The following is a 27,518-nucleotide window of genomic DNA, read 5'->3' as shown; positions in this document are numbered from 1 at the left end:
GTGTACTGGCACAGGGCCTGGCCTGCCCAGCGGGCAGTGGGGCCGGGGTTCCCACGTCGCTGGAGGAGAGTGAGGAGCTGCAGTGGCTGCTCTGGCCGAGGCAAGGGCTGCAGTGGCTGCAGGGGTCCCGCAGACCTCTGGAGCCGAGCTGTGGGACATGCTGGGCAGCGGCTCCTGCCAGGCCTCGTGCCAGCCTGTGTCCCGGGCAGGGACGGGAGCGCCTGGTTCTGTGAGGGCACGCGGAGCACAGCAGGAAGGGCAGACACCCTCAGCAGCTGGCCGGGTCTGGAAGCACATCGGGAGCCTGGTGCTGTCGCTCCAGCCCAGCCGTCCCTGGGGTCTCTGCAGCCCCCGGCCCGGGCACAAGGGACACGGCTGCCCGCCGTGGGTGACAGCAGCCTGTTGCCATCGCTGTCCGCACCGGGCTCTGCTTCTGCCTGACCCCGCTCTCGGGGACATCCCACCCTGCCTCGGCGCCTGTGAATCCCTCTGCCTCGGGACAAATTCTCTCAGTAGCTGTTTGCCTGCGGGGCTGCAGATCTCGGCTTCATTTCCAGCCTGAAGTGGCTTTGATTCAGGCTCCGGCTGCTGGAAGCAGGCTGGAGAGCAGGGAGTGGGCTGCGGGGCATCTCCAGGACGTCCCGCTCCTGTCCTGGGCAGGGGGCTGCGGGCACTGACCCAGCGGGGCCCGGCTGTGCCCGGCCTCACGGCCCCGGCCCGGCCCGGCCCGGCCCGGCCCGCCGCCACCGCAGCTCGGCGTCAACGAACCGGGCTGCGGGAGAGCCCGGCCTCGGGACACACGGGCTCCGTGCGGGGACACACAAACGGGAGAACATGGCAACGGCAAGGAAATTGCTCTTCCCGAGGATTTCCTCGTCTGCTACAAAAGTGCCGCTGAGAGCGGGCGGTGGAAAGGAACGGCGAGAGGCGCAAAAAGCCCCCAGTAAATCCGTGCTGCAGAGAGGGGACACGCTGTACGGATGAGGGGAAGGCAGGGGACAGCTGTGGCTGGAGCTGCGCCCTGCCCCGAGCCCGGCGCCGCTGCCAGCCAGGTGCGCTGGCTCCGGGGCTGTTTGCTCACCGCAGTCACGTCTGTTTGGGTGTCTGCGCCTCCGGGAGGCGGCTCCGAGCGGCGCAGGTACCCCGGCCCTGGCACCCCCTCCCGTAGCACCCCCTTCCGTGGCACCCCTGGCACCCTCTCCCCAGTAACCCCTCCCCGGTACCCTCTCCCCTGGCACCCCATCCCGTGGTTCCCCCTCCCCTGGCATCCCTTCCCCTGGCACCCCGTCCCGTGGCACCCCCTCCCCGGTACCCCCTCCTCTGGTACCCCCTCCCCGGTACCCCCTCCCCGGTACCCCTCCCCTGCCCGCCCCAGCCCCCTCCCCGCCGCGGCCGCCCCGCAGCGCCGGGCAGGGCTCTCCGCTCGCCGCCGCGCCGGAGAGGAGCGGGAGGAGGAGGAGGAGGAGGCACGGGCGGAGGAGGAGGGAGGTGGTGATAAGGGGTTTGCTGCGTCGCCTCATTTCTGTACCCAGCGCACGGCTCGTGGGGAGTGCGCGGTGCCCGCATCGCTGCCGGAGGGATCCTGCCGCTGCTGCTGCTGCTGCTGTTCCTGCTGCTGCTGCTGCTGCTGCTGCTGCTGCTGCAGTCCCGGCTCGGGAGCTGCTTGTTTACCGGCTGGGAAGAGCTGCGGTGCCAGAGCCGAGCGTGCCGGGCGGGAGGCTGCGCTCACCTGTCAGGAGCGCCGCGGAAGAGGCTCAGCGAGGCATCGGCAGCGCCGGGGCACCCGTGCCTCAGCCCAGCGCCGCCAGCACCCGCTGCTCCGGGCCTCTTCTAAGCCAGAAGAGGAAAAGGATCCAGAAACCCCTGCAACCAGACAGCCCCTGCTGGAGTCTAACAGGTGTTTGCTGGGATTTGAATGGGGAGGGGACGGGTGGGAAGAAAAGTTAACTGCAGAAATCGGGGCTAGGAGAGATGCGATGATCTTGCACCAAGTGGATGTGCCATGGCTGCACGCAGATAGCGCGTCTGGAGAAGCTTGGATGGATGTCTTGAGAGTGATCGGCGTGATCTCCGTAGAAACGCTCACCTCTGCCTGCAAACTTTCCCCTGCTAGAAGTTGGGAGGAATAAAAAAGCACCAGAAAGTCGAAAGGGGAAGATCCCAGAGGACAAAATCGCTCGAGCTAAACTGTTGCGCGCCGCGCCAGGCTCGGTGCTCGTCCCCCCCGTGTGTCCTGGGCTGCCGGCCGGCCGGCGTGGGTGCCGCTGGCCGGGCTGCCCGGCAGCGTCCCCGGCCTTGGGGACGGCCGAGCAGCATGCTGGCCGCGGCCGGGCGGCGACCCCCGCGTGCCTGAGCCCGCCGGGCAGCCGGGGCGGTGGCGGCCATGGCCGCAGCCATCGCCAGCTCCCTGATCCGCCAGAAGAGACAAGCCAGGGAGCGGGAGAAGTCCAATGCCTGTAAGTGTGTCAACAGCCCCAGCAAGAGCAAGGGAAGCTGCGACAAGAACAAGTTGAATGTGTTTTCCAGGGTCAAACTCTTTGGCTCCAAGAAAAGGCGAAGAAGGCGACCAGGTTGGCAAGGGTTATGTCTTTGGGGGGTTGGTTGGTTTGATGCCATGGAAGCTGGGACCTGTGTCAGTTGTGGGGAAAGGGGGAAAGGCATTTCACGGCTTGTACAATGGATGTGCAGGACCTGGGTACCCCAGGCTGGTCCTTTCCCCTGTCGTGTTCATCTGGTTTATTTGGGTAGCAGACACTGCTGTCTGTGCCTCACCTGCACACCTGTGTGCACCCGGGTACCTGTAAGTCAGCTGTCGGTCCCTCTGTCACACACATGCAAACACACGGGTGTACTTGTGGGAGACACGCTAGCGGGGACGTTCCCACGCATGCATCTCTCTCTTTAATGTATAGTTGTGTATGAAACAACTTCATGGTCTGGAGATCTGGGTTTGGTGTCCTGCTTCACAGAATGCCCGTGCCACGCTTTATCTGCTGATTGCAGACAAGGTTTTGAGCTTTTGCTGGCACCTTCCAGAGTTTTGCTTCAGCGCCCTGTGCCTTTCTAGGAATGCCATACCTGCAGCTGCCCTGTGGACACGAGGCTCTCTGGGTCACAGGTGCCAAAGATCAGGCGTGAGGACTGGGTCCCTGATCTGAGTGGATTGTTTTGTACGTGGGAGGAGCAAAGCTCTCTGGCAGCGTTGCCGGGGCTTTGCTGTGCTGGAGCATTGATGCTTGTGCCACTCCACCTGTCTGCCTTGCTCACAGTTTGCCAGCAGCTTTGGGATGGATTGCGGCTAGCGAGCCACAGTGATTGAATAATTTCTGGTCAGAAAAGTTGGTGGATAAGAGTTGTGTGTCCATCAGGACTCTTACCAAAGTTGCTAATAAGATCTAATACACTTATGCAAACTGTGACAAGCTTTTGCCTTCAGCCCCTGCTATCATGAAGTGCAGTAGCAGAGCCCCAGTGCCTTTGGTTACAAAGATGAGGAGTCTTTTCCAGACGCAGTGCTGGAAATGACACACCACTTCTTCACAGTGTTTGTCTCTGAGGAGAGCGAGATGTTGTGGAGCGAGCTGCAGGGCTGCATGAGCTCCTGACGAACTAACTGTGTGAAATGACTACAATGCAGATGTCATTGGGATGCAGTGGGCGTAGACCTTTTTTTGCAATTACTCCTGATGCTTTAGCCAGATATCTTGAATGGCACACTTGACAGCATCTCCTGCTGTTGTGTACTTTTTGGTCTAGAATGATAGGAAACCCTGTGAGAGATCTCGCTTTCTAGCTGTGAATCTGAGGATGGCTATGGAAAAAAGAAATCTTTGCAAACTATGCGTTGTTTTGATCTTTCTTCTTCTAGCTGATGAGGTAATTACCTCAGCCCTTATGGTAATATTTATTTTGCAGTTCCACACATTGCTGGGTTTCAGGGTTTCCCTCTCCATTTTCCATATGTTCATTGAGTAGTTTATCTCTTTGGATGCTGTGTACTCTCTGGAGCAGCGAGGAATGGGGGTTTGTTTATTAGAGCTGCAGCAGTTCCTGTGCTAAACGTTTGCTGCTGTATATTTGGGCTCTCAACTGTCACTGTGGCTTTTATTAATGCTATTGTAATAGTCTTCTTTTTCCTCTCCATCTAAGAACTCACACCTTTTTAAAAGACTGAATGTACTCTTTGCCAGCTCATTTTTAATCTTAAATGAGATAGGGCTGTGCTCCTGGAGCCAAGAGTGCTGCTGGAATCCGTATTCACTGGAAGTAGATTTTACTGTGCTACTCACGTTGTAATCGAACGTGGCATTTAATCATTCTGGCAATTGATTTCATAGACATAAATTTGATCTCAGCCTAAATGGAAAGTGTTGCAAAGCTGGTAGCCCTGCTTTTGTTTTGGGTCTTTTTCTTCCATCAGCCGTGAGAAGAAACCTGAAGATTTGTTTTTCCCGTCCTGCTCGCTTGGAGTGGCACATCAGGATTTCCCACGTTAATCTCACTGTTGTTTTTTTGCAGAGCCTCAGCTTAAAGGTATAGTAACAAAGCTGTACAGCAGGCAAGGATACCACTTGCAGTTGCAAGCAGATGGAACAATTGATGGAACAAAAGAGGAAGACAGTAGTTATAGTAAGTGACACGAGAATAAATGGTGTGTTTGTGATTGTGGTGTCCCTCCCTCCCCTGCAGGTCCCTCAGAGCTGCTGTCCTGGGCTGGCTGAGTGAGTGGCAGCAGCACTGACGCCTGCTGCCAGCACAGGTCCTTCAGACTTACTGGGTCTGAGAGAAGTAGAGATAGAAATCACTTAGAGAAATAATGAACCAGAGGAGGTAACGATGACACATGTGACAAACAAAGCAAATGTTATCTCCATGGTAATCCAGAGAAGTTCATTGCTGTCCTTTGGATTTTATTAGATTTTTTTTTTCGGCAGGGAAAATTTGCTCGCCTACTCAGAGCCTGAAATAGAATAACGCTATCTCCACTCTCACACAGGGGCTCATTCAAACAGCGCCGTGGTATTTCACAAACTGGGACTTAGCAGCATTTTCAGCTTCACATTTCCCTATTGTTATTATTTGTTACCATTTATAAATTGTACCATCAATTTCCAACCAGCTTTCCCTCAGGTTTTCTGTGAAAAAACTCTGGGCATTTTTACTTGTTCTTTTTGACTGGGTTTTTTTACAACTTTGAGGATTAATAGAAAATGGGAAAAGATGACTACAGCATTGATTTGGGGTGTGAAAAATGCTTAAGGGTCTCACACAACTAGACAAAAAGATTTGAAGACTGATCAAATAAAGCAGTGTAGGGAACAATGCCCGGCAGAAAGTGTACGAAGGTGCAAGTGGCCAAGACTGGCAGACCTCAGAGAAATGTTTATGTTCATAAATCCAGCTGTGGCCTGCTGCCTCTTCCTGTGCAGCTTCATTTCTCTGTCAGCTCGTACTGCACAGAGGCCTTGGCAGAGATCATCTCTCCCTTAGGCATCGCTTAGCTGTTCATTAGGAGGATATCCTTATCCTTATATCCTTATTTAAAACAATGCAAATGTAATAGGGAAAGAGTGGGATGCAAATTGCTTTGGATTTTTTTGTGCTGACACCAGCTGATCACAATAGGAAGCAATTTATTTTGCTGTAGCTTCTTTGCCACCCCTTCTGTCATATCTGTCCACATGAGGGGCATCCCCTAGAAGTGAGGTAACCCCTCCATCCTGCTGTGCTCTCTGTGCCTCTGCTGTGGGTCCTGGCAGCGCTCACGGCTGGGGACAGGTCACCCATGTTCCAGGAGCAGAGCTGGGCGTGCTGCTGACAGGGACAGGCACTCTCAGCTGCTGCTGACAGGGACAGTCCCATTTTGCTGCAGTGCCAGCGCCCCTGTCCTTAGAGGCAGCAGCTCCAAGGGGCAGGATGTGTGGCTGTGCTGGCACAGGGCAGAGTGGGCACCGCTCCAACAGGTTCCCAAATTCCAGCAGCCTGTGCCACAGCCACTGCTCATCCCACTGGGCTTAGAGCAGCTTCCAGGGTGCCTCAGCCTCGTCCTGCCTCGAAACTGAGCCTGGACGTGACTGCCAGGGAGATGTGTCCCAGTGCTGGGAGCAGCAGCTGTACTGTGGCTCCGGTGCCACAGCACCCATCCATGGCTCAGGTGCCACAGCACCCACCCGTGGCTCAGGTGCCAGCCTGCTCGGGCAGGAGGGCTCAGCCTTGGCTCTGCCACTGGCCAGCAAAGCACAGCCAGGAATTCCTCATACAGCCCATCCCAGTGGCCCGTGGCAGCTGTGTTCCTGCTGGCCCAGCTCGGTGGCAGCTCTGTCCCTCTGTCCCAGCTCAGTGGCACCTCTGTCCCTCTGTCCCAGCTCAGTGGCAGCTCTGTCCCCCTGTCCCAGCTCAGTGGCAGCTCTGTCCCTCTGTCCCAGCTCGGTGGCCGCTCTGTCCCTGCTGTCCTAGCTCAGTGGCAGCTCTGTCCCTCTGTCCCAGCTCGGTGGCAGCTCTGTCCCTCTGTCCCAGCTCAGTGGCACCTCTGTCCCTCTGTCCCAGCTCAGTGGCAGCTCTGTCCCTGCTGTCCCAGCTCGGTGGCAGCTCTGTCCCTGTGTCCCAGCTCGGTGGCAGCTCTGTCCCTCTGTCCCAGCTCGGTGGCAGCTCTGTCCCCCTGTCCCAGCTCAGTGGCACCTCTGTCCCTGCTGGCCCATCCCTGCCCTCTCCTCAGCTCTTGCTGACAGCCCTGCAGCTCTGCTTGCAGTGGAGCCCACGCTCAGACCCTCGTGCTGAATGTACCCCAACACCTGCCCTACTTGTAAACATTTAACCTTGTGCCTTTAAGAAACCTTGTGCCTTCCAAAAGAGACCTGCAGGTTCTGCCTGGGTGCTGAGCTTTGCATCCTCCTCTCCAGCCTACGCAGAGATCAGCTGCTGCTTTTGGGGCTGAACTGCAAAGGACCCTGTCCAAAGGAATATTTTCTGCCCCAAATAAACTCAAGCATTTGATAGAATGAATGAAAAATCCTTTTCCCATACTGAAAATCGAAGTTTCTTTTGCCAAAAGCTGAGCAGAACTGTAGAATTTTCTTTGAGTGAAGGGAAAGAAATGGGTGTTGATTTTGAGCTGGAGGTGAGCGTGAGGAGGGTGTGCATGTGTGGTTTGTGTCTGCACAAACAGTGTCTGTACACTCATGGCTATGAAAGAGGAAGAAAAACACAGATTTTATATTGGCCTGCATTTATTTGTTAGTTCTGGATATTCCCCTTTCCTGCTATGCTTGAGCATTGTAGGAGGTGCAGTGCTCAAAGGTGCCCTGGCCTCAGGGCACTCGGTGTGCTCATGACAGCCCCAAACAGAATTTAGGATCTGTGTTAGATGTTGTCAAGCTGAAATTAATTTTTTTTTACTGAAATATGACCATTTGGGGGTTTTCAGGCTGAAAAAAAAAATTATAATGGGTCATAATTCTTAGCTGTAATTTTGAAAATAGTAAAAATATTTCAAATTCATAATTTGATTTTAAATTGGCTTTGGACAGTGACCATAAATATCAAACTTCAGCCTGAAGCAGACCAGAGTTTTTCAGCCAAGTAATAAATCACTGGAAATGGGGAGTAGTTTGGCATCGCTTTATCCTATCTCTGCATTTCTGCCACAGGGTGGAAGGAGATGCTTTGGGTTATGATAATTTTCTTAATTCCCCTTTATTTTTAATCTTACGTATTGAACACAGAGTACTGTATTCAACTCATTATTTCTTGTGTTCAATTTTAACGTATCCATGAATCCAAGCTATGGCAGAGCTTTGCTTTTTTTCCTTCTTTTTTTTTCCTTTTTTTTTTCTTTGCCACTTTGCAAACCGGAATCTTCATTTTTTGAAGAGTTGTTTCTGTGCTTATAAATACTGCCACTATTAGCATGTGTACAAGCAGAAACGCAAGCAGAACATTCAAAGCAGCTCAATTTTGAAAGCACAGATTTAGGGGTTGATCTAAAGAATATGCTGCCCTTTCATTTCATTTTGAAGTTATTTAACTCTGTTTTTTCAAACCCATTCTCCTCTAAAAAGAGGGAAAATTAAACCCCAATGAGTTATAAGTGGAAACATTTTGAGATGCTAATGATGGTTTTCAACTTTTGTGAATTTCATCTTCTTCCTTCCTTTTGGTCAAAATGTTTACTGACTTTGAAAACAAGTTTTGATTGTCTTGAAAATGTTGTTTGTTTGCTTCTGGATTCCTTCTTGCACTTAATGGCACAAGAAAAGCACCCTAACAAAACCCAAACTGTCAAGTGCACCCAGCAGAGCCTGGCTTCTGCTCAGCAGGCAGGTAAGTTCTTGCAGCTGTCAGCAATTCCCCATCGTCAGAAGGAGGGAGCTGAGGGATCTGATCCCTCAGATCATTTCTGAGCTCCTGGTGAAATTGCTGTCACAGGACGTGGTGGTAGAAGTATTGCTCTGTAGCCCCACAGAAACGAATATATGCATGAATAGAGATTTTTACTTGGTTCTGGTAATTCTGGTTTCGTTTCCTATCTGATCTGCATACTCCAAAGGATTAATTTTGCTCTCCATCTCCTTTCTCTCCTAGCTTTGTTTAACCTCATACCTGTGGGTTTACGAGTGGTGGCGATTCAGGGGGTTCAAACAAAATTATATCTGGCAATGAACAGTGAAGGATACCTATACACATCAGTAAGTAAACGTTTTTAATTCTGTTCTCAGTGGAATTGTGGTAAATGAATAAATTACTGCTGCATGGGATCTGCTACTAGCCTCTAAATGGGAGTTTGGCAGCAGAGTCAGTGTGGTGGTGACAGTCTGCTTCTGCTTTGTCCGTCAGCAACACCTGGGGATGTATGGAATCAAACTGTGGTGCCTTTGAATGATCCTGAAGTGTGAAATATAAACCAGCCCCAGAGCCAAAACCCCGAACAGAAGGGATGCTCTCTCAGTCCCTGTGGGTGACGGGGCTGATCAGAGAGGGGCACTGAGGGGAAGGGACAGCCTGCTGTGTGCCCCATGTGCCTCAGCATGGTTTGTGTCTGCCACAGGATCTGTGTTACTCTAAGTAAAAGGAATTAGAGAATGTCATTATATTTTTTTGTCTGGCCAGGATTTTCAAATAGAAATTGTATGGCTTCAAGTAGGTGAGTGAGTAAAGAACAGCTTTATTAGTATTTTTGATGAAGAATGTCCATTAATAATTTTCTGTGACATTTCTCATGGGAGCAGACAGTGGTTTTAATTTTTTTAAAAAAGATTTTTTTTAAATAGACCACTTTTCAATTAAAAACATTTAGCTGAACTATCTTCAGGAGTTTTAATTATACAGTTTTAATAGATTTTTTCCCAAAGAGGAAAATAGAGGAAGATGTATTCTATTATCTACTACAAAAGATTCTCTTCTGTAAAAGATTCCCTTAATCCAGATAAAAATTAAGCAAACTTATTCAAATCTCTCATTTATTTTGCAATCCTGACAGCTGGGAGCTGGGGCAGCTTTGCATATTTTTTCTGCCAGAGCAGGAGCAGATCAGGCCTGGCAGTGCAGGGACAAAGGAACGTTCCAGAGAGCGCTGGGTTTGTGCTCTCAGTGCAGAAATCTCTGCTTCTGGTGGTGTTTGTGCTTTCCTGCAGCATTCACCTCTGTCGGGGCAGGGCCTTACCCTGCAGTGCAGTCCTGCTCTCTGACCCAGCCCTGAGCCCACGGGCCCCTCTGAGATGAGGAGCATCCCTTGCAGCTGCCCTGCTGGGAGGGAAGGGGCACAGCGTGACCCTGATTTCCACTGAGTGCAGCTGTCAGCTTGGTATGCATCTTAGGAGAGCTCTGATTCACTTTGGTTGTGTCCTTTATTCTTTGCATTGATTAGGGTGGTTCTTCACATGGTTGTGTTCCCTTGAATCGTGTCTGCCTTGAACCCTTTAATACCTAAGAATTCCACAGTTGATGTCATTATAAAATTAACTGGTGACATCTCTATATTTACCCCTTGGTAGCAGTGCTCATTTTTGTTTCCTTATTAGACAACTACATTTTCTTACATGTATTTTTTTGTCTTCTTGAACTTGATGGGCTTAGCAAGGCTTTAAACAGAATTTTGTTGTGTGGTTCCCCAAATTCGTACTCTTAAATTCTCTTCACAAAGACAGGTGTCCACTTAATTTTTATCTACTTTTCTAAGGAAAATTGTCATCCAAGTTCTCAATAATCCTGGGTGTAGCCCCTGCTGCCTTCTGGTTTGGTTGTTCTGTTCTTTGCAATAATCACAAGAAACTCTCAGGGGGAAAAACCAGCTCTTGTCCCTGTCAATGAATCCAGGGAATGGACAAGGGCTGCTGAGAAGCATCTGCCCCTGCTGCAGGCTGCCAGAAATCCAGTTCCAGCACCATTTTTCAAGTGTTTCTAGCATTTCTTTTGCTGATAATGGTCCTTTCAGCAAGGGATGCAGTCTGACAGCCTGATGCATGGGAAATGAACTCTATATTTTGGGCTGTATTCTTGGTTGATATAAATGAGTCCCAGGAGAGCTCGGCTGATTTCTACCAGCTGAACACTCACCTGTTCAAGGAAAGGCACCAGGGAGCCTGGGGAACAGATCAGCTCAAGTAAGTGACATCCATCTACACATCCTGAGGGTTTCAAAGCCCCTGCAGGGATGTGTTCCTGAATGGGATTTGTCAGGAGCAGACAGATGGCAACATGGGATTGATCAAGTGCAAAAGTCCCACAAAACACTGTCAAGCTCCTGAGGCAGGAGAACAGGGGAAATAGAAGGGCACGTAAACTGCAGATAGCTATGGCAGATAGTTGCACCGTTCCCAGAGAGGAATTAAACTGGCATTGGTGAAGCAGTTGAATAAGGAGAGGGATCGCTGTGGCCTCTGCCACGATCACTTGGTCTTGGTTCTGTTGGGAGCCTTGTGTCTGTGCACAGGGCACCCAGAGCTGCCCTCGGAGGTGGTTTGCCTCAGCCCCGTGACTGTGCTGGGCAAGGAGGTGAATTTTCTCCATGGGAGGATCAGTGGTGTGTATAAATCTGCAGAGAACAGATATCTGGAGTTGGCTGCCAGTGGTTATGGATAGTTTGCAGCATCTGTCAGAGCAAAAGTAAGATCTGTAGGGTAATGGTACAAGCTCCTCGGGGACAAGGCAGCCATTCAGCTCAGCAGAAGAAAGGCAAACTATGAAACCAAATCTGCAGTTCCCTGCATGTGTTACAGGGGCACATGGAGGTCCTGGCCTGCAGGGACGGGAGGGGACCATGTCCCATCTCCAGACCACAGAATCCCCATCTGAAATGGTTTCTTTCCTGCAGTGTCCTCCAAGTCCATGGCTGTTGTGTGACTGCTCCTCCCAAGCTGAGCCCACCCTCAGAGTTTTATTTGGAGGGACCTTGTTAGGAGCTCTTTGGAGGCACAGCTCCTGGTGCTTGAGCATCCTTTCCCTGTGAAAACACGGCGTTTGATTCATGCCTCTCACACCAGCGTGGTGCTGCTGCAAGATGACTTAAACAGTGTTATGGCCTGCTGCCTTACGTAACCATCGTGAATCATGTTGTGGTTTAGGGTGGCTTTTATTTCATCTTATTTTTCTTTCTATGAATGACCACATCTTTCACATGACCACCATATATGCCCCGCTTGAGTTTTTCTGGTTTCATATCCTGTGAATCCCGTGTTGTTGGCTTGTCTGGGATGTGTGAAGGCTCTGTTTGGCAGACACGCAGTGCTGGAGCTGTTGCTTTCTCATTAAGTGGTGGAGATGTGGCAGAGGAGGCTCCCAGCGATGCGGAGCAGCAGTGGGTGAGGCTCCTCAGGGGAGGGTGGATGGAGGTGCAGGAATTGGGTGTTCTGCAGAGGCTGAAACAGCCCAAAATACACCGAGTTTAAAAGCAGCCTGTGAGCCTCCAGCCATGCATTTTCCATGAACCATCATGGGAGAGTTTTTCAAACCATGTCATGACTGTCAGTGAAATGCATATTTTTCCTAAGGAACATTTCAACACGGGTGATTTTGTGCTTGCTTCTCCTGGTTGCATTGTCAGAAAGAGTAGAATTAAATACATGCTGCTCCTTGCACAGTGCTGGCCAGTCTCAGAGCAGTGCAGCTCAGCTTGGAGAGAGGGTTCATTTCCCTCCTGTCTTGCTCTGGGTTCCTGTGTTCTGCCAAGGCATTTCATTTCCCATGTCGTGGGCAGCTCCTCTCAGCTTCTCCCAGGCTGGAGAGAGCCCTTCCCTCAGAGAGCCCTGTGCCCACGAGTGACAGGAGCAGCGTGCCCTGCCTCACCCAGCCCTGCAGCCCTGCTGTGGGAGGTCGGGCACTCAGCTGCTAGGAAGAGGTGTTTCTGCTGCCTTTGTTAATTATTCTGGGCTGAGTACTTTTGATTTAATATTGCTGCTGGGCGTGGCTTCCTTTTGCCATTTCTCATCTGATGTCACTTGGTGCAGAGCTAGCAGGGGTTTAGGGAGCACTTTAGCACTTTGGTATCAAACCCTGGGCAGAGCTGTGTGTACAATTTACCCTAAGAGAGCATTCAGCCAACATTGTCCTCTGTATGTAAAATAAACTCTCATATCTACATTTGGTACCTGCACTGAAAGTAAATATTGTGTGAAGCATGCACGTTGATGATAGCCAAGAGAGCTGAAATGTGATTAAATTCTCAGAGTGATTCAAAAATTGGTTTTGGTGAGTTGGAGAGAAGAGAAGTTTGTGCATATTTTAATACTGAGCAGTGCAGTGGAGACCTGCTGTAGCTAATGGGAATGGCTGGGGCATTTATAATGAATTACTGGCAAAGAGCATTTTTCCACCTCAGGGAAATAGCACAAACCAAGAGATAGGGGAAATAATCAAAAGCTTCATCTGGTTAAATTTGCACGTCAGTATAAATCATTTTTTACCACGAATGCAGACTACGCCTGAATACAGCTGATTCTCTTCAGTGCCAGGGTGTGAGGTGCAGTCCATGGTTCCTGTCCCTGCCACCCCTTGCCCTGTGCAGCTCAGCAGGCTCAGAGCCCAGAGGATGCTGTGTGCCCCCATGCCCTGCTGTGCTGCCAGCCCTGCCTGCTGCTCTGCCCCCAGTGCAGGGAGCAGCTCGGGGCAGCAGGGACAGAGCCTGCCCTGAGGAGGTGCCAGGCCCTGAGCAGCAGCCTGAGCTGATGGAAGTTCTCTGAGCCCCCAGGTGGTGCCTGCAGCCTCGCTGCACGCTTGGGTCCAGCCCTGCAGCAGTGCTGCAGCACGGGGCTGGCTGCTGCTGCTGCCTGGCACAGGGAAGCCTGCTGGGTCTCGGGGCACCACAGGCTGCTGGTGCTGCTGCCAGCCCCAGCCCCCATGCAGGGTGTGTGCCTGGCAGCTTTTGGGTGGGTGTGAGCTGAGCTGCCTGCAGTGCAGCTGGAGCGCTGCTCACAGGCGTGTCCCAGCTGCTGGAGGGACCTGCAGCCCTGAGCCCCCAGCCTGTGTGGCCCTGCTCGGAGGTGTGGGACACTCTGGGGAGGCAGAGGTTCCTGCAGCAGCAGGAGAGCTGTGCTGGTGCCAGCGGTGTGGGCTGGAGGGATGGTGCTGTTCCTTCAGGTGCTTGTCTCTGGTGGCACCAGTGTGAGCCAGAGTTCTGGGGACAGACAGCCTGTCTGCAGCAGGGAAGTGCAGATGGCATCATCCTCCCACGGGAGGATTATTAGGAGATTCATCAAGCTGCAGGTCTTGAAACTATTATGCTGCTTTTCTCTACAAGTCATCCCCCAGGCATCTGAAAGCTCGAGGTGCTGCTGTGCCTGCAGCCCTCGCTGCAGGGGCTGGGGGCTCCCTGAGGAGCCCAGGCATGGCAGGGCTGCTCCAGGGCTCTGCTCTGGTCCTGGCACACCTGGGCAATGCTTCCCCAGCAGAGCTGCTGCTAAAAGCCAACAGTGAAGCTGCTGTTTGTGCAAGAGGAGTCTAATGTCCTGTGAGATAAATAATACACATGCAGAGTAGATAGGAGACTAAAAGTGCATCCTCTTCCTTTGCTGGTCATTTGCTAATCAGTGCCAAAGTCCTTGGGTGAAAAAGCAGAAAGGTTTTATAAGCTCAGACATTGGATACTGCTCAGAGCAGAAGTTTGGGACTCAGCAAGCTCAGAAATGGGGCTGAAGTGGCAATGTGGCTTCTAACACCCAGTTTTTCAGTCCATTGCACTGCTCACTGAGGTCACAGCGACACAAAACTGCCATGATGACAAAAAAAAACCCTTGGCAGAATTTGGAGTTGGACTGAAGTCTGAGAGCTTCACACCTTGGATCACACTGATCTCTTTGAACAAGGGCTTTTGGCCCTGGACCAGCAAACAAGGAATCCTGAGCTCCAGGGCTCCCAGGCTATTCCCAGCTCCTCACTGTCACTCACAAAGCAGGTTGGGCAGGCAGAGTGGTGAGCACACAAGGGCTGGAGCTGCAGAGTGGAGGGGAGCACTGCCAGCCCTGGATCCACTGGGTTTGTGTGCTCAGATCACCAGAGGACAGCTCAGCTTGCTGGGAGCCAGCAGAGCCAAGGAGAAGAGTGCTGCTGTTCTCTCCCCAGTGTTGGAGGTGCCACACCTCAGGACCAGCAGTGTAGGTACCTGAGGGATGTAGGGGTCCATGCACACCAGGCGTGTGAGCCTGCTTCTTGGAGGGCTGGGCTCAGTTCGCTGGGAAAATAGCTGTGCTAGTATTTGTGTGGATTTTTGAGGTGTTGATTATTTTTCCTGGTCTGCGTCAAGTTCAGAAGCAAGATCACATTCCAAACTGACTCTGTTTCTTTAGAATGTGACTTAATTAAGAGAAAACACTATTATGAAACCTTGGTTTCTTTCCTGCACCTGCCTTTCCTTCTAAAAAGCTGTCTGCCTGCTCTGGGAAGCCCAGAAGGGCTTCCCCTCCCTCTGGTGCTGCAGGCTGAGCTAATGAGCAGCTCTTGTCACAGTGACTCAGCAGAGCCCCTGCCTGGAGCTGCCGGCACCGTGGCTCAGCCTGCTGAGGGTGAACATCTAACCAGGGTGCAGCAGTCAGACAGGCTCCCAGGGCTCCCAAACCAGCAGGAGTGGGCTGGCACTGGAAAACAAACTCAGACTAGAGTAGGAGCTAACCCAGGATGGCACTGCAATGGCAGGCTCATCACAGTTATTAAACTGACAGAAGTGTTCTCCACGCAGCTCGTTGTTCCTTGCCATGGGCTCCCATCATCGTGTGGCTCCCAGCCCCACGTAGGTAAATTCCTGAAGGGAGGATGCTGTCAAGTGCAGTGGTGTTGTGTTGGTACCGGGGTGCCCCCCAGCAGAGGCCAGGGCAGGGTGCAGAGGGAGGCAGGATCCCTTTCCCTGCTCTCCCAGGGACACCTGCAGCTAGCCAGGGAGCTGGGAAAGGTGTCCTGGCTGCTCAGTGCTGCTGCTGGTGTTGGGGTTAGGGGCTGCTTTTCAGGAGGCTGTTCCTGCTCCGATGAGAAGTCCCCAGAGTGTTCAACGTGCTCACAGATGGATGGGGAGGGTGCAGAGGGGGAGCAGGGTGAGAATGGCAGGAAAAGCTGTGTGAGGAGGTGGGGATGTGCTGCTCCTGGAGTGCCTGTGCTGCAGGACAGCCCTCAGAGCTCTGGTGTCCAGCAGTGCCAGGACAAACGAAATTCAGCAGTTCTTGTGCTAAAAGGAGGTAAAGGGCAGCCCAGCTCCCCAGAAGGGCTGTCCATCAATCCAGGCTGTCATCAGCAACTGATCTGCCATGTGGGGGTACTGGGAGCAGATTTATTAAACACTTTGTGTCTTTTTATCTTTGTGTTGCCCTGCAGTCACAGCAGTGCTAAGAGGAGCTGCATTCACTTCTGTTCTACTTGGCAGCCTCCAGAGAAATGTTTACTGCTCCTGGCCGTTTACATCTTTTAGCAAGCCTACTAAAAGCATCTTTTCCTTGCAGAACTTTTATTGCAAGGGGTGAGGTGCAAAAAGTGAGAATCCAGCTCAACTATGAAGAGTTTTGGCTCACATTGTCAGCCAAAAGGCTTCTTTTGTAAAGACTACTGAGAAATAGTGATGGGGAGTCACTGGGGGAGGAAAAGGAGCCCTTAAGCCCAAGATTCAGAGTTCTGTGGTTGCTTTTGAGAGCTGCAGCACAACTGGAGGAGGTTTCCAAAGGAAACTCTGTCACTTCAGTCCCAGTCTGAATTCCATCCTCTTGGCATGACTCCTGTGTGCTGGAACCAGAGCTCCCTGTTCGAGTCCTGGAAAGCAGGAGAAACCTTCTGTGTGGCACAGAACCTCCTCAGGAGCAAAGGAAATGGAAAAGTTGTCATATTTACATTATGCTCTTGAAGCCTTGCTTTCAGAAAGTAACTTTTCCATAAGGTCGTTCTTGGAGTTTGACCTGCTGGGCTCCTGGATAGGAAATATAAACAGGGTCTGGGAAAGGAAAAAGTCTCTTGAATAAGAATGGTATTAAGAAACTTGCATTTCTATACTGAACTGCTTTCATTGGGCAATCCAGGATTGACAAAGGAATCCGAAAGTACAAATGGATTAGGGAGTCTTTGGATATAATGCCTATATAATAGCTTTTACCAGCAAATGGGACGGTCTGAATAGTTGAGCTGATAAGGCCTTTCATATTTTACATTCTGCTGATGCTACAGGTGCCATCACATTGTTTTTCATTTCTGTAATTCTACCCAAACAGCTCTGAATATTGAGCAGTGTGGTTCTTCTAAAATGGAATCCTCTGGGGAGCTAAGCAAAACAGGCATGATAATTGGTGAAGTGCAGTTCTGTTTATTTAAAGCCTCAGGAGGTATCTAAAAATCAGAGAGCTGGGTTCAGAATCACAGCACAAGCCGCTGTCTGCTTTAGCAAGCAGTCTCCCCCTTGCCTTACACTGATTACTCTGAGTGCACAGAAATAAGGGATCAATTTAGACCCTCCATCCTCATCCCCAGAGCATTTTCAGATGTTAAAAAATCCTGTCATGAGATAGCAGTGTTCCTCTTGAGCCCAGCTATTGGTGGGACGTTGCAGTTGAGCTGACTGTGAGTGGGCAAACTTCTAAAGATTTGTGAGCACGTCTCCTCGAATGGCAGCTCCAGGAGCTGCTGTTTTAGCAAAATGGGTTTAGGGAGCTGCAAAGAGTGGGCTGCTCCTCACCCTGCCAGTGCTCGTGTCCTCCAGCTAAACTGGAATACAGTATTTTTAAAGTGAGGATGGCTGGTGGAGCTGGTACATGAATTGGAAGCAGAGTTTCATAAATACAAAGGTTTCAGCTCGGGTTTCAGGCAGAAGTTCCCATCAATTCTCATTCTGTTCTTGTTGCTTCACACCAGTGTGCTCAGAGCTAGCAGAGCATCTGCTGCCAGCTGAGCCATATTGACACTGACAGAAGGCTCAGTAAGCTCAGAGTAAATAAGTGAATGATCTGAAACAGAACAAAAACCATAAGAAATTCTAATAAGTGAAATAGACGCAGTTTGAAGTGCAGATCTGTTCCCTTCACCTGATAAACTAGGAGTTTAATGGGCTTGATATTGCAAACCCTTTCTCATGTAAGTAATTCTTACTCATGCAGTTTCTTTGACTGCCAGCCAGAGGGAGAATTAATTTATCTGAGTAAAATTTTCAGGATCTGGACAAGACAGTCATTGATTTACAATATGAGATTTCTGTGTCATTAAGAAATGAACAGAACATTTGAGAGACCTGAGAAACTTCATGACCAAAAAAGAGCCTGGAGTCAGGCGGCAGGGCCTGGAGCAGCCGCAGAGCAGGCAGGGCAGCAGAGCCCTGGTGCCCGAGCCTGGTGCCCAAGCCCTGGTGCCCGAGCCCTGGTGCCCGAGCCTGGTGCCCGAGCCTGGTGCCCAGGGCTGGCTCTGCCTGGGCCGGCCTGGACCCCCTGGCTTGGAGCCTTGCCTGGCTGCAGCCCCAGGCAGGAGCTGGGCTGACGTGGAGCAGCCCAGGTGTGCCAGGAGTGCTTCTGCTCACAAACCCTGCCCTTGGAGCTGCACCTGCTGGGGCTCTGCGGGACCCCTGCTGCTGCAGGGGGGCAGAGGCTGCAGCAGGGCTCGGCCAGGCCCAGCTCAGGCAGGCCCAGCCCGGCAGGCCCAGCTCAGGCAGGCTCGGCTCGGCCAGGCTCGGCTCAGCCAGGCCCAGCTCAGCCAGGCCCAGCCCTGCAGGCCCAGCCCAGCCAGGCCCAGCCCTGCAGGCGCAGCTCAGGCAGGCCCAGCCCTGCAGGCAGGCTCGGCTCAGCCAGGCTCGGCTCGGCCAGGCCCAGCTCAGCCAGGCCCAGCTCAGCCAGGCCCAGCCCTGCAGGCCCAGCCCGGCAGGCAGGCTCTGCACACCCGGGCACGGGCAGGGCAGAGCCGTGGCTGTGCCAGCAGCACTCCCCAGTGTTCAGTCACTCCCAAAGTCCTGCTTGAGCTAAGCTGGGGTGGCCCCGTGTGAAGCCAGCCTTGCTGGGTGCTCTGGGCACTGACCTAGCTGGCACCACGGCTGCAGAGCTCAGCACAGGCTTCCTGGGCTTCTTCTTGGGGAAATTATTGCAGCTGGGTAGGAAAGCCCTGGAAGAGCTTTATGCAAATTGTCGATTCCTACCACATTAGTTAATTGTTTCCCAGATTTGCATTTCTAATCTGTGAGATGCCAGAAAACACCTGTACTAAGTGATGCACTAACTGTTTATATTTCCTTTAATTATACTTGTAGGAACAGTACCAGAAGGGCAAGCATTTACTATAGACAACCTGTAGCTCTTAAAACTAAACAAAATCTTTTCTTCACAAAATTCTGTCCAGCAGCCATGGCAGGCAGAGAACATTCCTGATCCATGAGGCACTGGTGATTTCTCTGGCTGAGCAGCACTGCTCTGAGGCAGAGGAAGGCCCTGTTTGTGCTCCAGCTCTACACCAAGTCCTCCAGGGCTGTCTTTAGGGGCCATTTCCCCATGAGGAACTCCTGAGCATCTGGAATTTCCTGAGAGGGAGGCAGTCTTGATCTGCCAGTGGCTTGGGAATATCTGTACTAAGGAAATCAACCTCCTTTTGTGCTCTTAGGGGAGAAGAAGATGAGTACAGTCATCCTGGCTGGGCCATGAATCATCTGATGAAGCTTCATTTGCCACCCAAAGCAAACCCTCTGCACTTGCAGCCCTTCATTTTGTTATCACAGCACTGACAGTAAAAGAAGACAAGTTTCTTTTTCCTCTGACAGTCTTCTAAACAACAGTTGCTTCTCTTATGAAACAACTGGAGTTAATGTGGGTACTTGTGATAGTTGTGGCCTTTCCTTTTAGATGCAGCAATTATTCACTCTGTAGGGTTTTACTGGCTCAAGCAATGTTGGTAAAATGAGGCTGTCATCAGGCTGATGCCTCTGGAGCCATTTGCTACTGTGAGGCCAACTCCAAACATCTCTACTCTTACCCAAAACACCTGTTGGGTAACCTGGAAGGGGAAATTCCCTGGGCCTTGCAGGTGCTCAGGCTGTCCCTAGACAATTCTCCACACAGCTTTTATTTGGGTCAGAGACCAAAAAAATCTATCTGCTGTCGTTGACCAGTCACCAACAAAAGGTGTCTGTCTGCTGCCAGTGCCCTTCCCTGACATGGTCAAAGACAATCTCACTTAAGGTAGGGCAGGGTTTATTAACAGAAACCATTAGTGATGAAAAAGAAAAGATTAGCTGAGAAACAATTCTGACCTGCACAGCCTTATATTTTAGTCTCTTTTCTTCTTGATATTTTCTGCTCCAGAGTAAAAACTTTAATATAAGCCCTACATTTTTGCATGCATGCATATTCAGGGTTGTAAATGAAAGGAGGTTGACAGTTTTGCATTTAGTAACTTCACACCCACACACCTCTTTTCTTTCTGATGCTGACACTTCAGACTTTGAAGCAGCTCCCAGGAGCAGTCCCTGGTGCAGAGAAGTGAGATCTGAGGAGGGAACCTGGGTGTGCTGCCGTTGGCACATGGCACCTGGAAGGGCTTTGAAGAAGGGCCCTCTCCTAAAGGAGCAGCTCAGAATGGTTCCTCATTAGCTCAGGAGGAAGCCTGAAGCCAGTTTAAAGGAGACACTAAATGTGCCAAGCTGTGGGGTCTTGTTAAGGCTGGGAGAGCAGGTGGAGCCCTGCAGGGGCACCAGCGGTGAGTGGGCTGTGGGCCCTCCCCAGGGCAGGACCCTGGCCTGGCCCAGGGGCACATCCCAGGGGCTGCTCCTGGCCCTCGCCTGCACTTTCCTTGGACACCCCTGGGTTTCTGGAGGCACTCTGCCCTGCCAGCAGTGGGGCTGGGTGACCTTTGGGCCCACCCCAACTCTTCTCTGGCAGGGCTGGGTTCCCCAAAGGGGGCAGAGTTCCCAAACAGGGCAGAGTTCCCCAGACAGGTCAGGGTTCCCCAAACAGGGCAGAGTTCCCAAGCAGTGCAGAGTTCTGCCTCCCAAAGAGCTGCCTGCCCTGCCAGGGGAGCACCAGAGGCTGCACTTGGTGCTCCCCTCTTTCCCTCACTGCTTGCACTTCAGGACCAGCCTGCTGGTCCTCACTGCAGCTGACTTCTCGTTTCCCTTCTGCTTGTCGCTTCCCCTCTTTCAATGCACTCTTCTCAGTGGTTTATTTATTCCATTCTCCTTTCCCCCCTCTCTAGAATGATTCCATCCCTCTCTTGCCAGCAGAAAGGACAGATTTACCTCCCTCAGCCCCTCCCTCCTGCTCCCAGCATCCCTACAAGCCTGCTTCCAAGCCTCTGGAGCCAATGGCAAGTGTGTGGCTATAAAAGTAACAAAACAAATTCCACAGTTTGGAACAAAAGGAGTGGGTTTAAAACCTGTTTCTTCTCCCACTTGCTTCAGAGGACACCCTGGCTTGGGAGGGCTTTTCTTTTCCAAACACTCTGCTCGAAATAGGCATTGGTTACAAAAAAAGCAATTTTCAATCTGAAGTGGGGGTGGTGGGCATACATATTCAACTCAACTCATATGCATTTTGGGTAATTTAACATTTCCATAAGTAGGCAGTCTGTGTAGTGTAAGCCCCAGTGATCCTTAGCCATTCACAGCAGAGCACATGGGTACATGAGCTCTGTTTAAATTAGCAGCAGTGTTTGCCTCTGGGAAATAACAGTCCCAGGTAAAAGGATGTGCTTGAATTGCCTTTGCAAAGCCTTTGGATGAACTGCTCAGGAATGTGATCATCTCTGCCAACGAGGAGCTGTAGCATTTAAGCACTGTGGTGTTCATCTGAAAGCCAGCTTGTTAAAAAAATATGAGAAAGTGGGCAAAAAGTGTGCTGCTTGCTAGGGAGGGTGTGCAAGGTCTGAGTCTGACTGGGGTGGGACACAGCTTTTGTTATTCTCTTCAAGGGGCCAAGAATGCAGTCATGGAAAAATCCACTGATAAAAATAAGGCTGGAAACCAAGCAGAGAATTACTAAAGGGGAAAGTCAGAGAGGGAGAATGAATTAATAAAGAACAGAAATAGGGAAAGAAAGCAAGCAGGATAGTATGAAATATGGTAGAGCAAGTATATTCCAGATCAGACAGCCATCCATCACACCTGAATGGATTATTCTTAATTAAGTACACATGGGCAAAGTATTAATTTAAGTCTTTCTTCATGTAGAAAATGACTCAAAAAGAGAAGTGTTGGGAAAGCATTGCTGAATGCTGAGGAAGGTGTGAGTGCTGGACCCCTGGCACACAGAGCTGTGCAGGGCTGAGCCAGGTGAATGCAGACATTCCTCATGAGGATTCAGCTGGGCTGCATCTTCTGTCTTCATCTTCTTAGAACATGCAATAATTTCCCTCTGAGGAAGTAAATTTTCTCCACAGCTGTGTGTTTTCTCCTGTGTACATGTGTATCTTTTTCCTTCTGGTCTGGAATACAGTTTTGCACAGGAAATTTTAAACCACCATTTATACCAATCTGTGTCAGCACGGCCATTGTATTGTTTTCTCCCACCAAAAGAAAAAGCCCCTTGCAAACCCTTTAGCTGACTTTCAGTAATGAATTCATTCCTTTACCTGAAGCTGAGTGCTTCATTTTGAGTGAGAGTTCTCCTTTCCAACACAGCACCCCGGGGCTCGACGTCAGTGGCAGAATCCTCTGCAGCTGCGTGGCAGAGCCAAGAGGGAGTGTTTGACCCTCTGTGGGGTTTGTGGGGTCACGTTTGACCCTCTGTGGGGCTTTGTGGGGTCACGTTTGACCCTCTGTGGGGCTTTGTGGGGTCACGTTTGACCCCGTGTGGGGCTTTGTGGGGTCGTGTTTGACCCCCTGTGGGGTTTGTGGGGTCACGTTTGACCCCCTGTGGGGTTTGTGGGGTCGTGTTTGACCCCCTGTGGGGTTTCTCGTTCTCTGCTGTCTCTGGGAGCTGCTGGTGGCAGATGATTTTCACCATAGTTCATCCTGCTTGATTTCTTTTTCCTGCCAAGCTTAACAAAGATGTTCCATAAAGTTTCTAAGTTCACCTCAGCTGTAGAAGTAACAGCAGACATTTTGGGGCTGTTTTGTGGGGAAATGCACACCTCTCAGATTTGTTTCAGCTTGAAGAGGATTTCAAGGTACGTGTTAAAATTGTCCTGAATTTTTTTTACATCGAGAAGAAAAGCATTAGCATGAGTGAAAAATATCTGAGATTGTCAAGTGGTGTGAAATATGAGAGTAGAGGGTTAGCACAGAGGCTGTTTCCTCCAGCCTAAATTAGGTACTCAGTCAGACCTTCCCCCTGAGCCGAGTCACACTTGATGGAAACGACCCATTTAGAGCAGTTCTACCGAGGGCTAGCTCATGGCAGCCGAGCATTTGGGCTTCTTTGGTGATTTTTATCTCAACACTTGCAGCTTGTGATAAAAAAGTTTTAAAGCCTTAAGGAAAGTTCCTCTTATTTTTCTCTGTTGGGAAGGAGCAGCCGCAGAGCCAGGCCAGCTCGAGGTGCCCCAGAGTGCCCAGGACCAGCTTCTCCTGGCTGAAGCTTGCCCTGGAGGAGCTCTGTGTCTCCAGGGCTGCCCTGTTCCAGAGCTCTGCACAGCCCTGGGCTGGGCGAGGCAGAGGGATGGAAGGAGGCAAGTGGGGATGAGCAGTCAGAGCATGTCGGGATGTCAGAGCCAGCCTGTGCTGCACCCTGGGCCAGCACAGCCAGCCCCAGTGCTGCCAGCCTGGGGGACATCTCCCTGCTCCTTGGATGGCCACAGAAGTGGTGTTCCTGCAGCCTGCAGAAGCAGTGGTGTTCTCAGAGCCCAGAGTGCCCCTGTCTGCCTTTGCTCTGGCCTATTGAGCTGTGCAAGTCCAGCCCTGAGAGCAGGGAGGACAGAGATGCTACACTCAATGTGAAGTTCTAAGGGCATTTTGGGCAGATTGTTTTTATGAGACTTTCAAATAGTTTTCATCTCTGTGCTAGAATTACTTTTCCATATCAGCAGATGAGTTTACCTGAAACTGCTTTTTGTACCCGGAGCTGATTTTCCGAGTCACCATTGCCCAGGATGTGAGTTGTCCCAAGTCTGTCCTTATCTCCCTTTCAGGAAATGGTGTGGAACCTGCAGCATCTTATCAGAGGCTCGATTTTGTGAAAGCAGCAGTTGCCTTTGTGCCTTCCCAGAATTGGGGTCCAAGTACTGGGGTTAAGTGGAAACATTGCATTAGCATTTCTCAGTGGGATGAGTGCTCAGGGATGCTCAGCCTTCACCACGTGCCTACTTGCCTGCTGGGGCACCCGTTTGGGGTTGGCACTGGTGGATGTTACACCAGCCCAGCTAAGGAAGGTGGTAATTTAATAATGCTGATTTGCTTGTTTAAATGGGGCAGCGTATTTTCTCTGTGAATTTCATCCCACTCCTGTTTGTTGCTGATTGAGTTCTGCAGTTCATTTTCAGCCCGTTTGCTCTGCAGTAACCATCACTGGAACTGCCATCCCATTCCCACTCAAACCTTTGCCTGAGCTTTCTGTTTCTCCCAGCCGCTCCCAAGAAGGAGCAAAATGCATTTCCCCTGCAGGGACGAGTGTAGCCAGGTTTCCCTGCAGGGACAAGTGTAGCCAGGTTTCCCTGCAGGGAGGAGTGTAGCCAGGTTTCCCTGCAGGGACGAGTGTAGCCAGGTTGCTGAAGCAGAGCCAGCAGCCTTGCCCTGGCTCGGTGGTTCCTTGGCTCAGCTTTGTCTGGTTTCACCTGCCATGGCAGCTGATTTTGACTCTAGATGTTGCTTCCTGCCTATGCTGTGCAGCTGGGGGTAACCTTCCCCAGGTTTTCAAGGTGGGAGGCTGAAATGCAGTGGAGGAAGGTCCTTGCACGTGCCAGCCAGCCTGGGGGTGCTCAGGGCTGCCCTGATGGACGCTTCTCTGTGGTGGCAGAGCGAGGGGCGGTGAGCAGGCTCTGGGAAGGTTTTGCTGTGGAAACAAGGGGCATTTTGGTTGTTTCAGCTGCCAAGCAGGTAGTTTTAGGCCCTGCTCAGGGTGGCCCTCGTGGCAGGCAGGTATTGTGGTGTGTGTCGTGGACATGCTGCTGCCTGGCTCACGGCGAGCAGGGGAAGCAGCGTGTGCAGTGAGGGCCAGCCTCCCTCCCTTCTGAGTTTCACAGGAAGGATATCTCAGTGCTGCTGGCTGATTCATGGTGCTTGTTCTCAGAAAGCCACCTGGATGGTGGCACTTCTCCTCCAGTCTCATCTGAGCCGCTGCACACAGTAAATTCCTGCCAGTCCATCTGCACTTGGAGCTCTCAGAGCTCTGAATATTGACAGCACGTGTAATAAATGATCAGTTAATGCAAGGCCAGAACAAAATCAGCTTTCCAGGCCTCAGTTCTGACCAAATTGCCTTAGTCCTGAGGACGCAGGGAGTTCATCCAGCCCAGAGTTTGGTGCAGCCTGGGGCTGGGGCTGGGTGGGTGCTGTGGATGGGGAGGGTGGATGGGGGGTACCAGCCCTGCTCTGCAGCCTGGGCTGGGATGCCCAGCAGAGAGAAGGGCAGGGTGATGCTGAGGAGGTGCCTGGGTGGGGCACAGGGAGGCATCCCGAGGGTTTTGGGTCCCCCCATGTTCTGCTTTTGCTGAGCAGCCTTGGAAACCGTGTGGTCCACTTAGCACTAAGTCATTCTTTATTAAAAACAACATATGCTTATCGAGCACTTCCTTTTCTGTCTCACTGCGTTTGAATATGTTGTTGTGGTTACAGTAACCAGTCATGCACTTTTCTGAGCCATTAACTGGTAAAAGCATTTTCTTTTTTCCATCAAGAAGTGATAAGGGCTAAGTTACGACCTCCTTCAAAGTGCTTTCCTGTGAGGAACGTTCTCCTGTGTCTCAGACAAAGCCTGTGCACTTCCAGGTCAGCCTCTTCAGAAGTCACTCTGGGAATCTGTCCTTGTTTACCCTGGTGACAGCCAGAAGGGGCTGCAGTTCTCACACTGAGCCTCTGGGCACATTTGCAACCTTCTGGGTGGGACCAGGAGAAGGCACGGCCAGGGCAGAGCTCACCTGGGCAGATGCTGTGCAGGTTTCAATTCTGGGTCTGGGGATGTGTCAGCAGAGGGACATGGGGACTCACCAGGTTCTCCACACCTGCAATCGCATGTTAAGTCAAAAGGCAGTGAAATATAAAGGGAAGTTTTGGGCAGATTCTTGGTAACGATGCCTGTTCCTGAGTCCTTACAGCTTCGAGGGTCACTAAAAATGCTGATCCTTTGCCTTCCCAGTCATAAAAATAAAAATGATCTTTTCCCTACAAGAGGCCAGGCAGTAAAGCAGATGGAATCAAGAAGTATCACAGCTCAGTGTTAGGCAGAAGGAACAGCTGAGTCTAATCAGCTTTCATTTAAAAGTATAGCATTTCCACTAAGCTCCTGTTGCTGCTGGCTTTATATTCTTATTCCTATTAATCACTGCTATTATGAATTTGAATGGATGACAGCTCTGAGATCTTTGGGGAGCCAGGATCAGGGATGCTCTGGGTGAGGTGCTGTATGAAGCCATCTGCAGAACAGGGCTGTTCATGCATAAGGATGAACAAAGACTTCAGGAAGGTAGGTTTCAGGAGAGAAAGCTGGGAGATAGATGGGTGGATCCAGAAGAAAAGCTACAAGTTTTGATTTCTAAAATTTCTGAGAAAAGTCCATGAAAATACTACTCTTATGACTAAAAAAATCCCATTTCAAAATGGCAATTTCAGTCTTTAGTTGTATAATAGCCTAAATGTAGCATTTAAAGAGTATCAGAAGATGATTTCTAATATTTTGTGTTGTGAAAAGATACAGGGTTTTGGTGTGTTTCATCCTGATGTGAAATAAGGACAGGTTTCGTAGTCTGGTGTTTCCTATGGGATAAGTTTGTTTTTATCGGCTGTAGCTTACCATGATGCAGAAAGAGGTGAGTGAGTTTTGGGGAGAAGCCTGAGGAGGGCTCAGGGCAGGCTGTGCCCAGCTGGGATGGCACAGAGGGGCAGGGCAGGAGGGGCTGCCCAGAGCTCTGGGACTGCAGGACAGGAGCTCTGGGAGATGTGTGTTTATAGTGGCTCAGGAACAGCCCTGCTCAGCCCTGCTGGCTGGATTTTGGGGAAATAATAACGCTGGGCTTTGTCCACAGCAGGCAGCAGAGATAAGGATGGGCCATTACATAACATTCCCATGATGGAGGGATGATAACGTGCTCTAAAAAAGGCAATTCATGAGTTGGTGCCCACTGGAGGCCTGCATGAAAGATGGTGAAGATACTGGAACAAGACATTGTCCTGCACACCAAAGGCCTTCAAGTTATAAATTTAATTAAGATAATCTACCTTCTTTTAAAAGGAATTGATTCAGTTCCTGAGATAGACAGAAATATGTATTTTGTGCAGTTGCTGTATTGATCCCCTGCTCAGCCCATTAGTGGTGACAGTGAGGAGCAGGAACTCCTGAGGCTGTGCAGAAAGTTGTACTGGATACTTCACCTTCAGACCCATGGAAAGATCCTGCCCAAAAATTCACAGAGGATCCTTTTGTTTTGAGCAGCTGTATTCCCTTCAAAAGGACATTCTTGAAATCCATTGTCAGTTCTTGCTTTTGGTCAGCAGTCCTGGAATATTTCTGGCTTTCCCTGGTCTTACTCAAGTCTGGAATAGAGAAATACTTAACTGAAAGTGATTACTGGAAAATCTAGATAGATCTCATATCTTCTAGGAAGAAGCCAGTAAAAGAAAAAGAAAATAAAAAAGTAAAAGAAAGTAAAAGAAATCAAATGACAAATAAAGGTTCTTAAGTTTTGAAAGAGGAGAACTTGAAAGAGCAGTATCATTTGTCCCCAATCTTTCCTATGCTGAAGAAGAGATGAAACAGAAAAGTTTTCCTTTTATTTTCCAAATATAATAATACAATAAAAAATAGGTCATGCCACTTAGTCTGAAACAGGCCATGGTTTCAAAAAAATCTGTGCTTCTAATTTGTGTATTTCTTGTGGGTTTTATCACTCAACACCCACATTACCTAATTATATACACCTCAAATCAAAGCTGGAGAATAGCTTGCTTATTAAGATCTGTCAGGGCTGTTAGGAAACATGCCAGTGGCACACATTCTGTTCCTGGCTCG

The 27,518-nt window shown here is 50.7% G+C and overlaps 1 protein-coding gene across 8 annotated transcripts in view; it reads left to right on the top strand.

Moving 5' to 3' along the window:
* Window positions 1-27,518, top strand: part of FGF13 (fibroblast growth factor 13) — a 184,411-nt gene that overhangs the window by 140,142 nt on the left and 16,751 nt on the right. For 6 of the 8 annotated variants that reach the window (XM_039722637.1, XM_039722630.1, XM_039722631.1 and 3 more), the window contains 2 exons: window positions 4,519-4,629; window positions 8,581-8,684. In XM_039722637.1, coding sequence (XP_039578571.1) covers window positions 4,519-4,629; window positions 8,581-8,684 — 215 coding nt within the window. Of the gene's footprint in view, window positions 1-1,934; window positions 2,571-4,518; window positions 4,630-8,580; window positions 8,685-27,518 lie in introns of those variants that run through there. The other 2 variants (XM_039722633.1, XM_039722636.1) reach the window with 2 other exon arrangements.

Source organism: Passer montanus, unplaced genomic scaffold, assembly GCF_014805655.1.
Source record: "Passer montanus isolate IOZ18808 unplaced genomic scaffold, ASM1480565v1 scaffold49, whole genome shotgun sequence".
In the NCBI taxonomy this organism is placed as follows: Eukaryota; Metazoa; Chordata; class Aves; order Passeriformes; family Passeridae; genus Passer; species Passer montanus.
The sequence above is the reverse complement of the archived record's forward strand: the minus strand, read 5'-3'. Positions and strand labels throughout refer to the sequence as shown.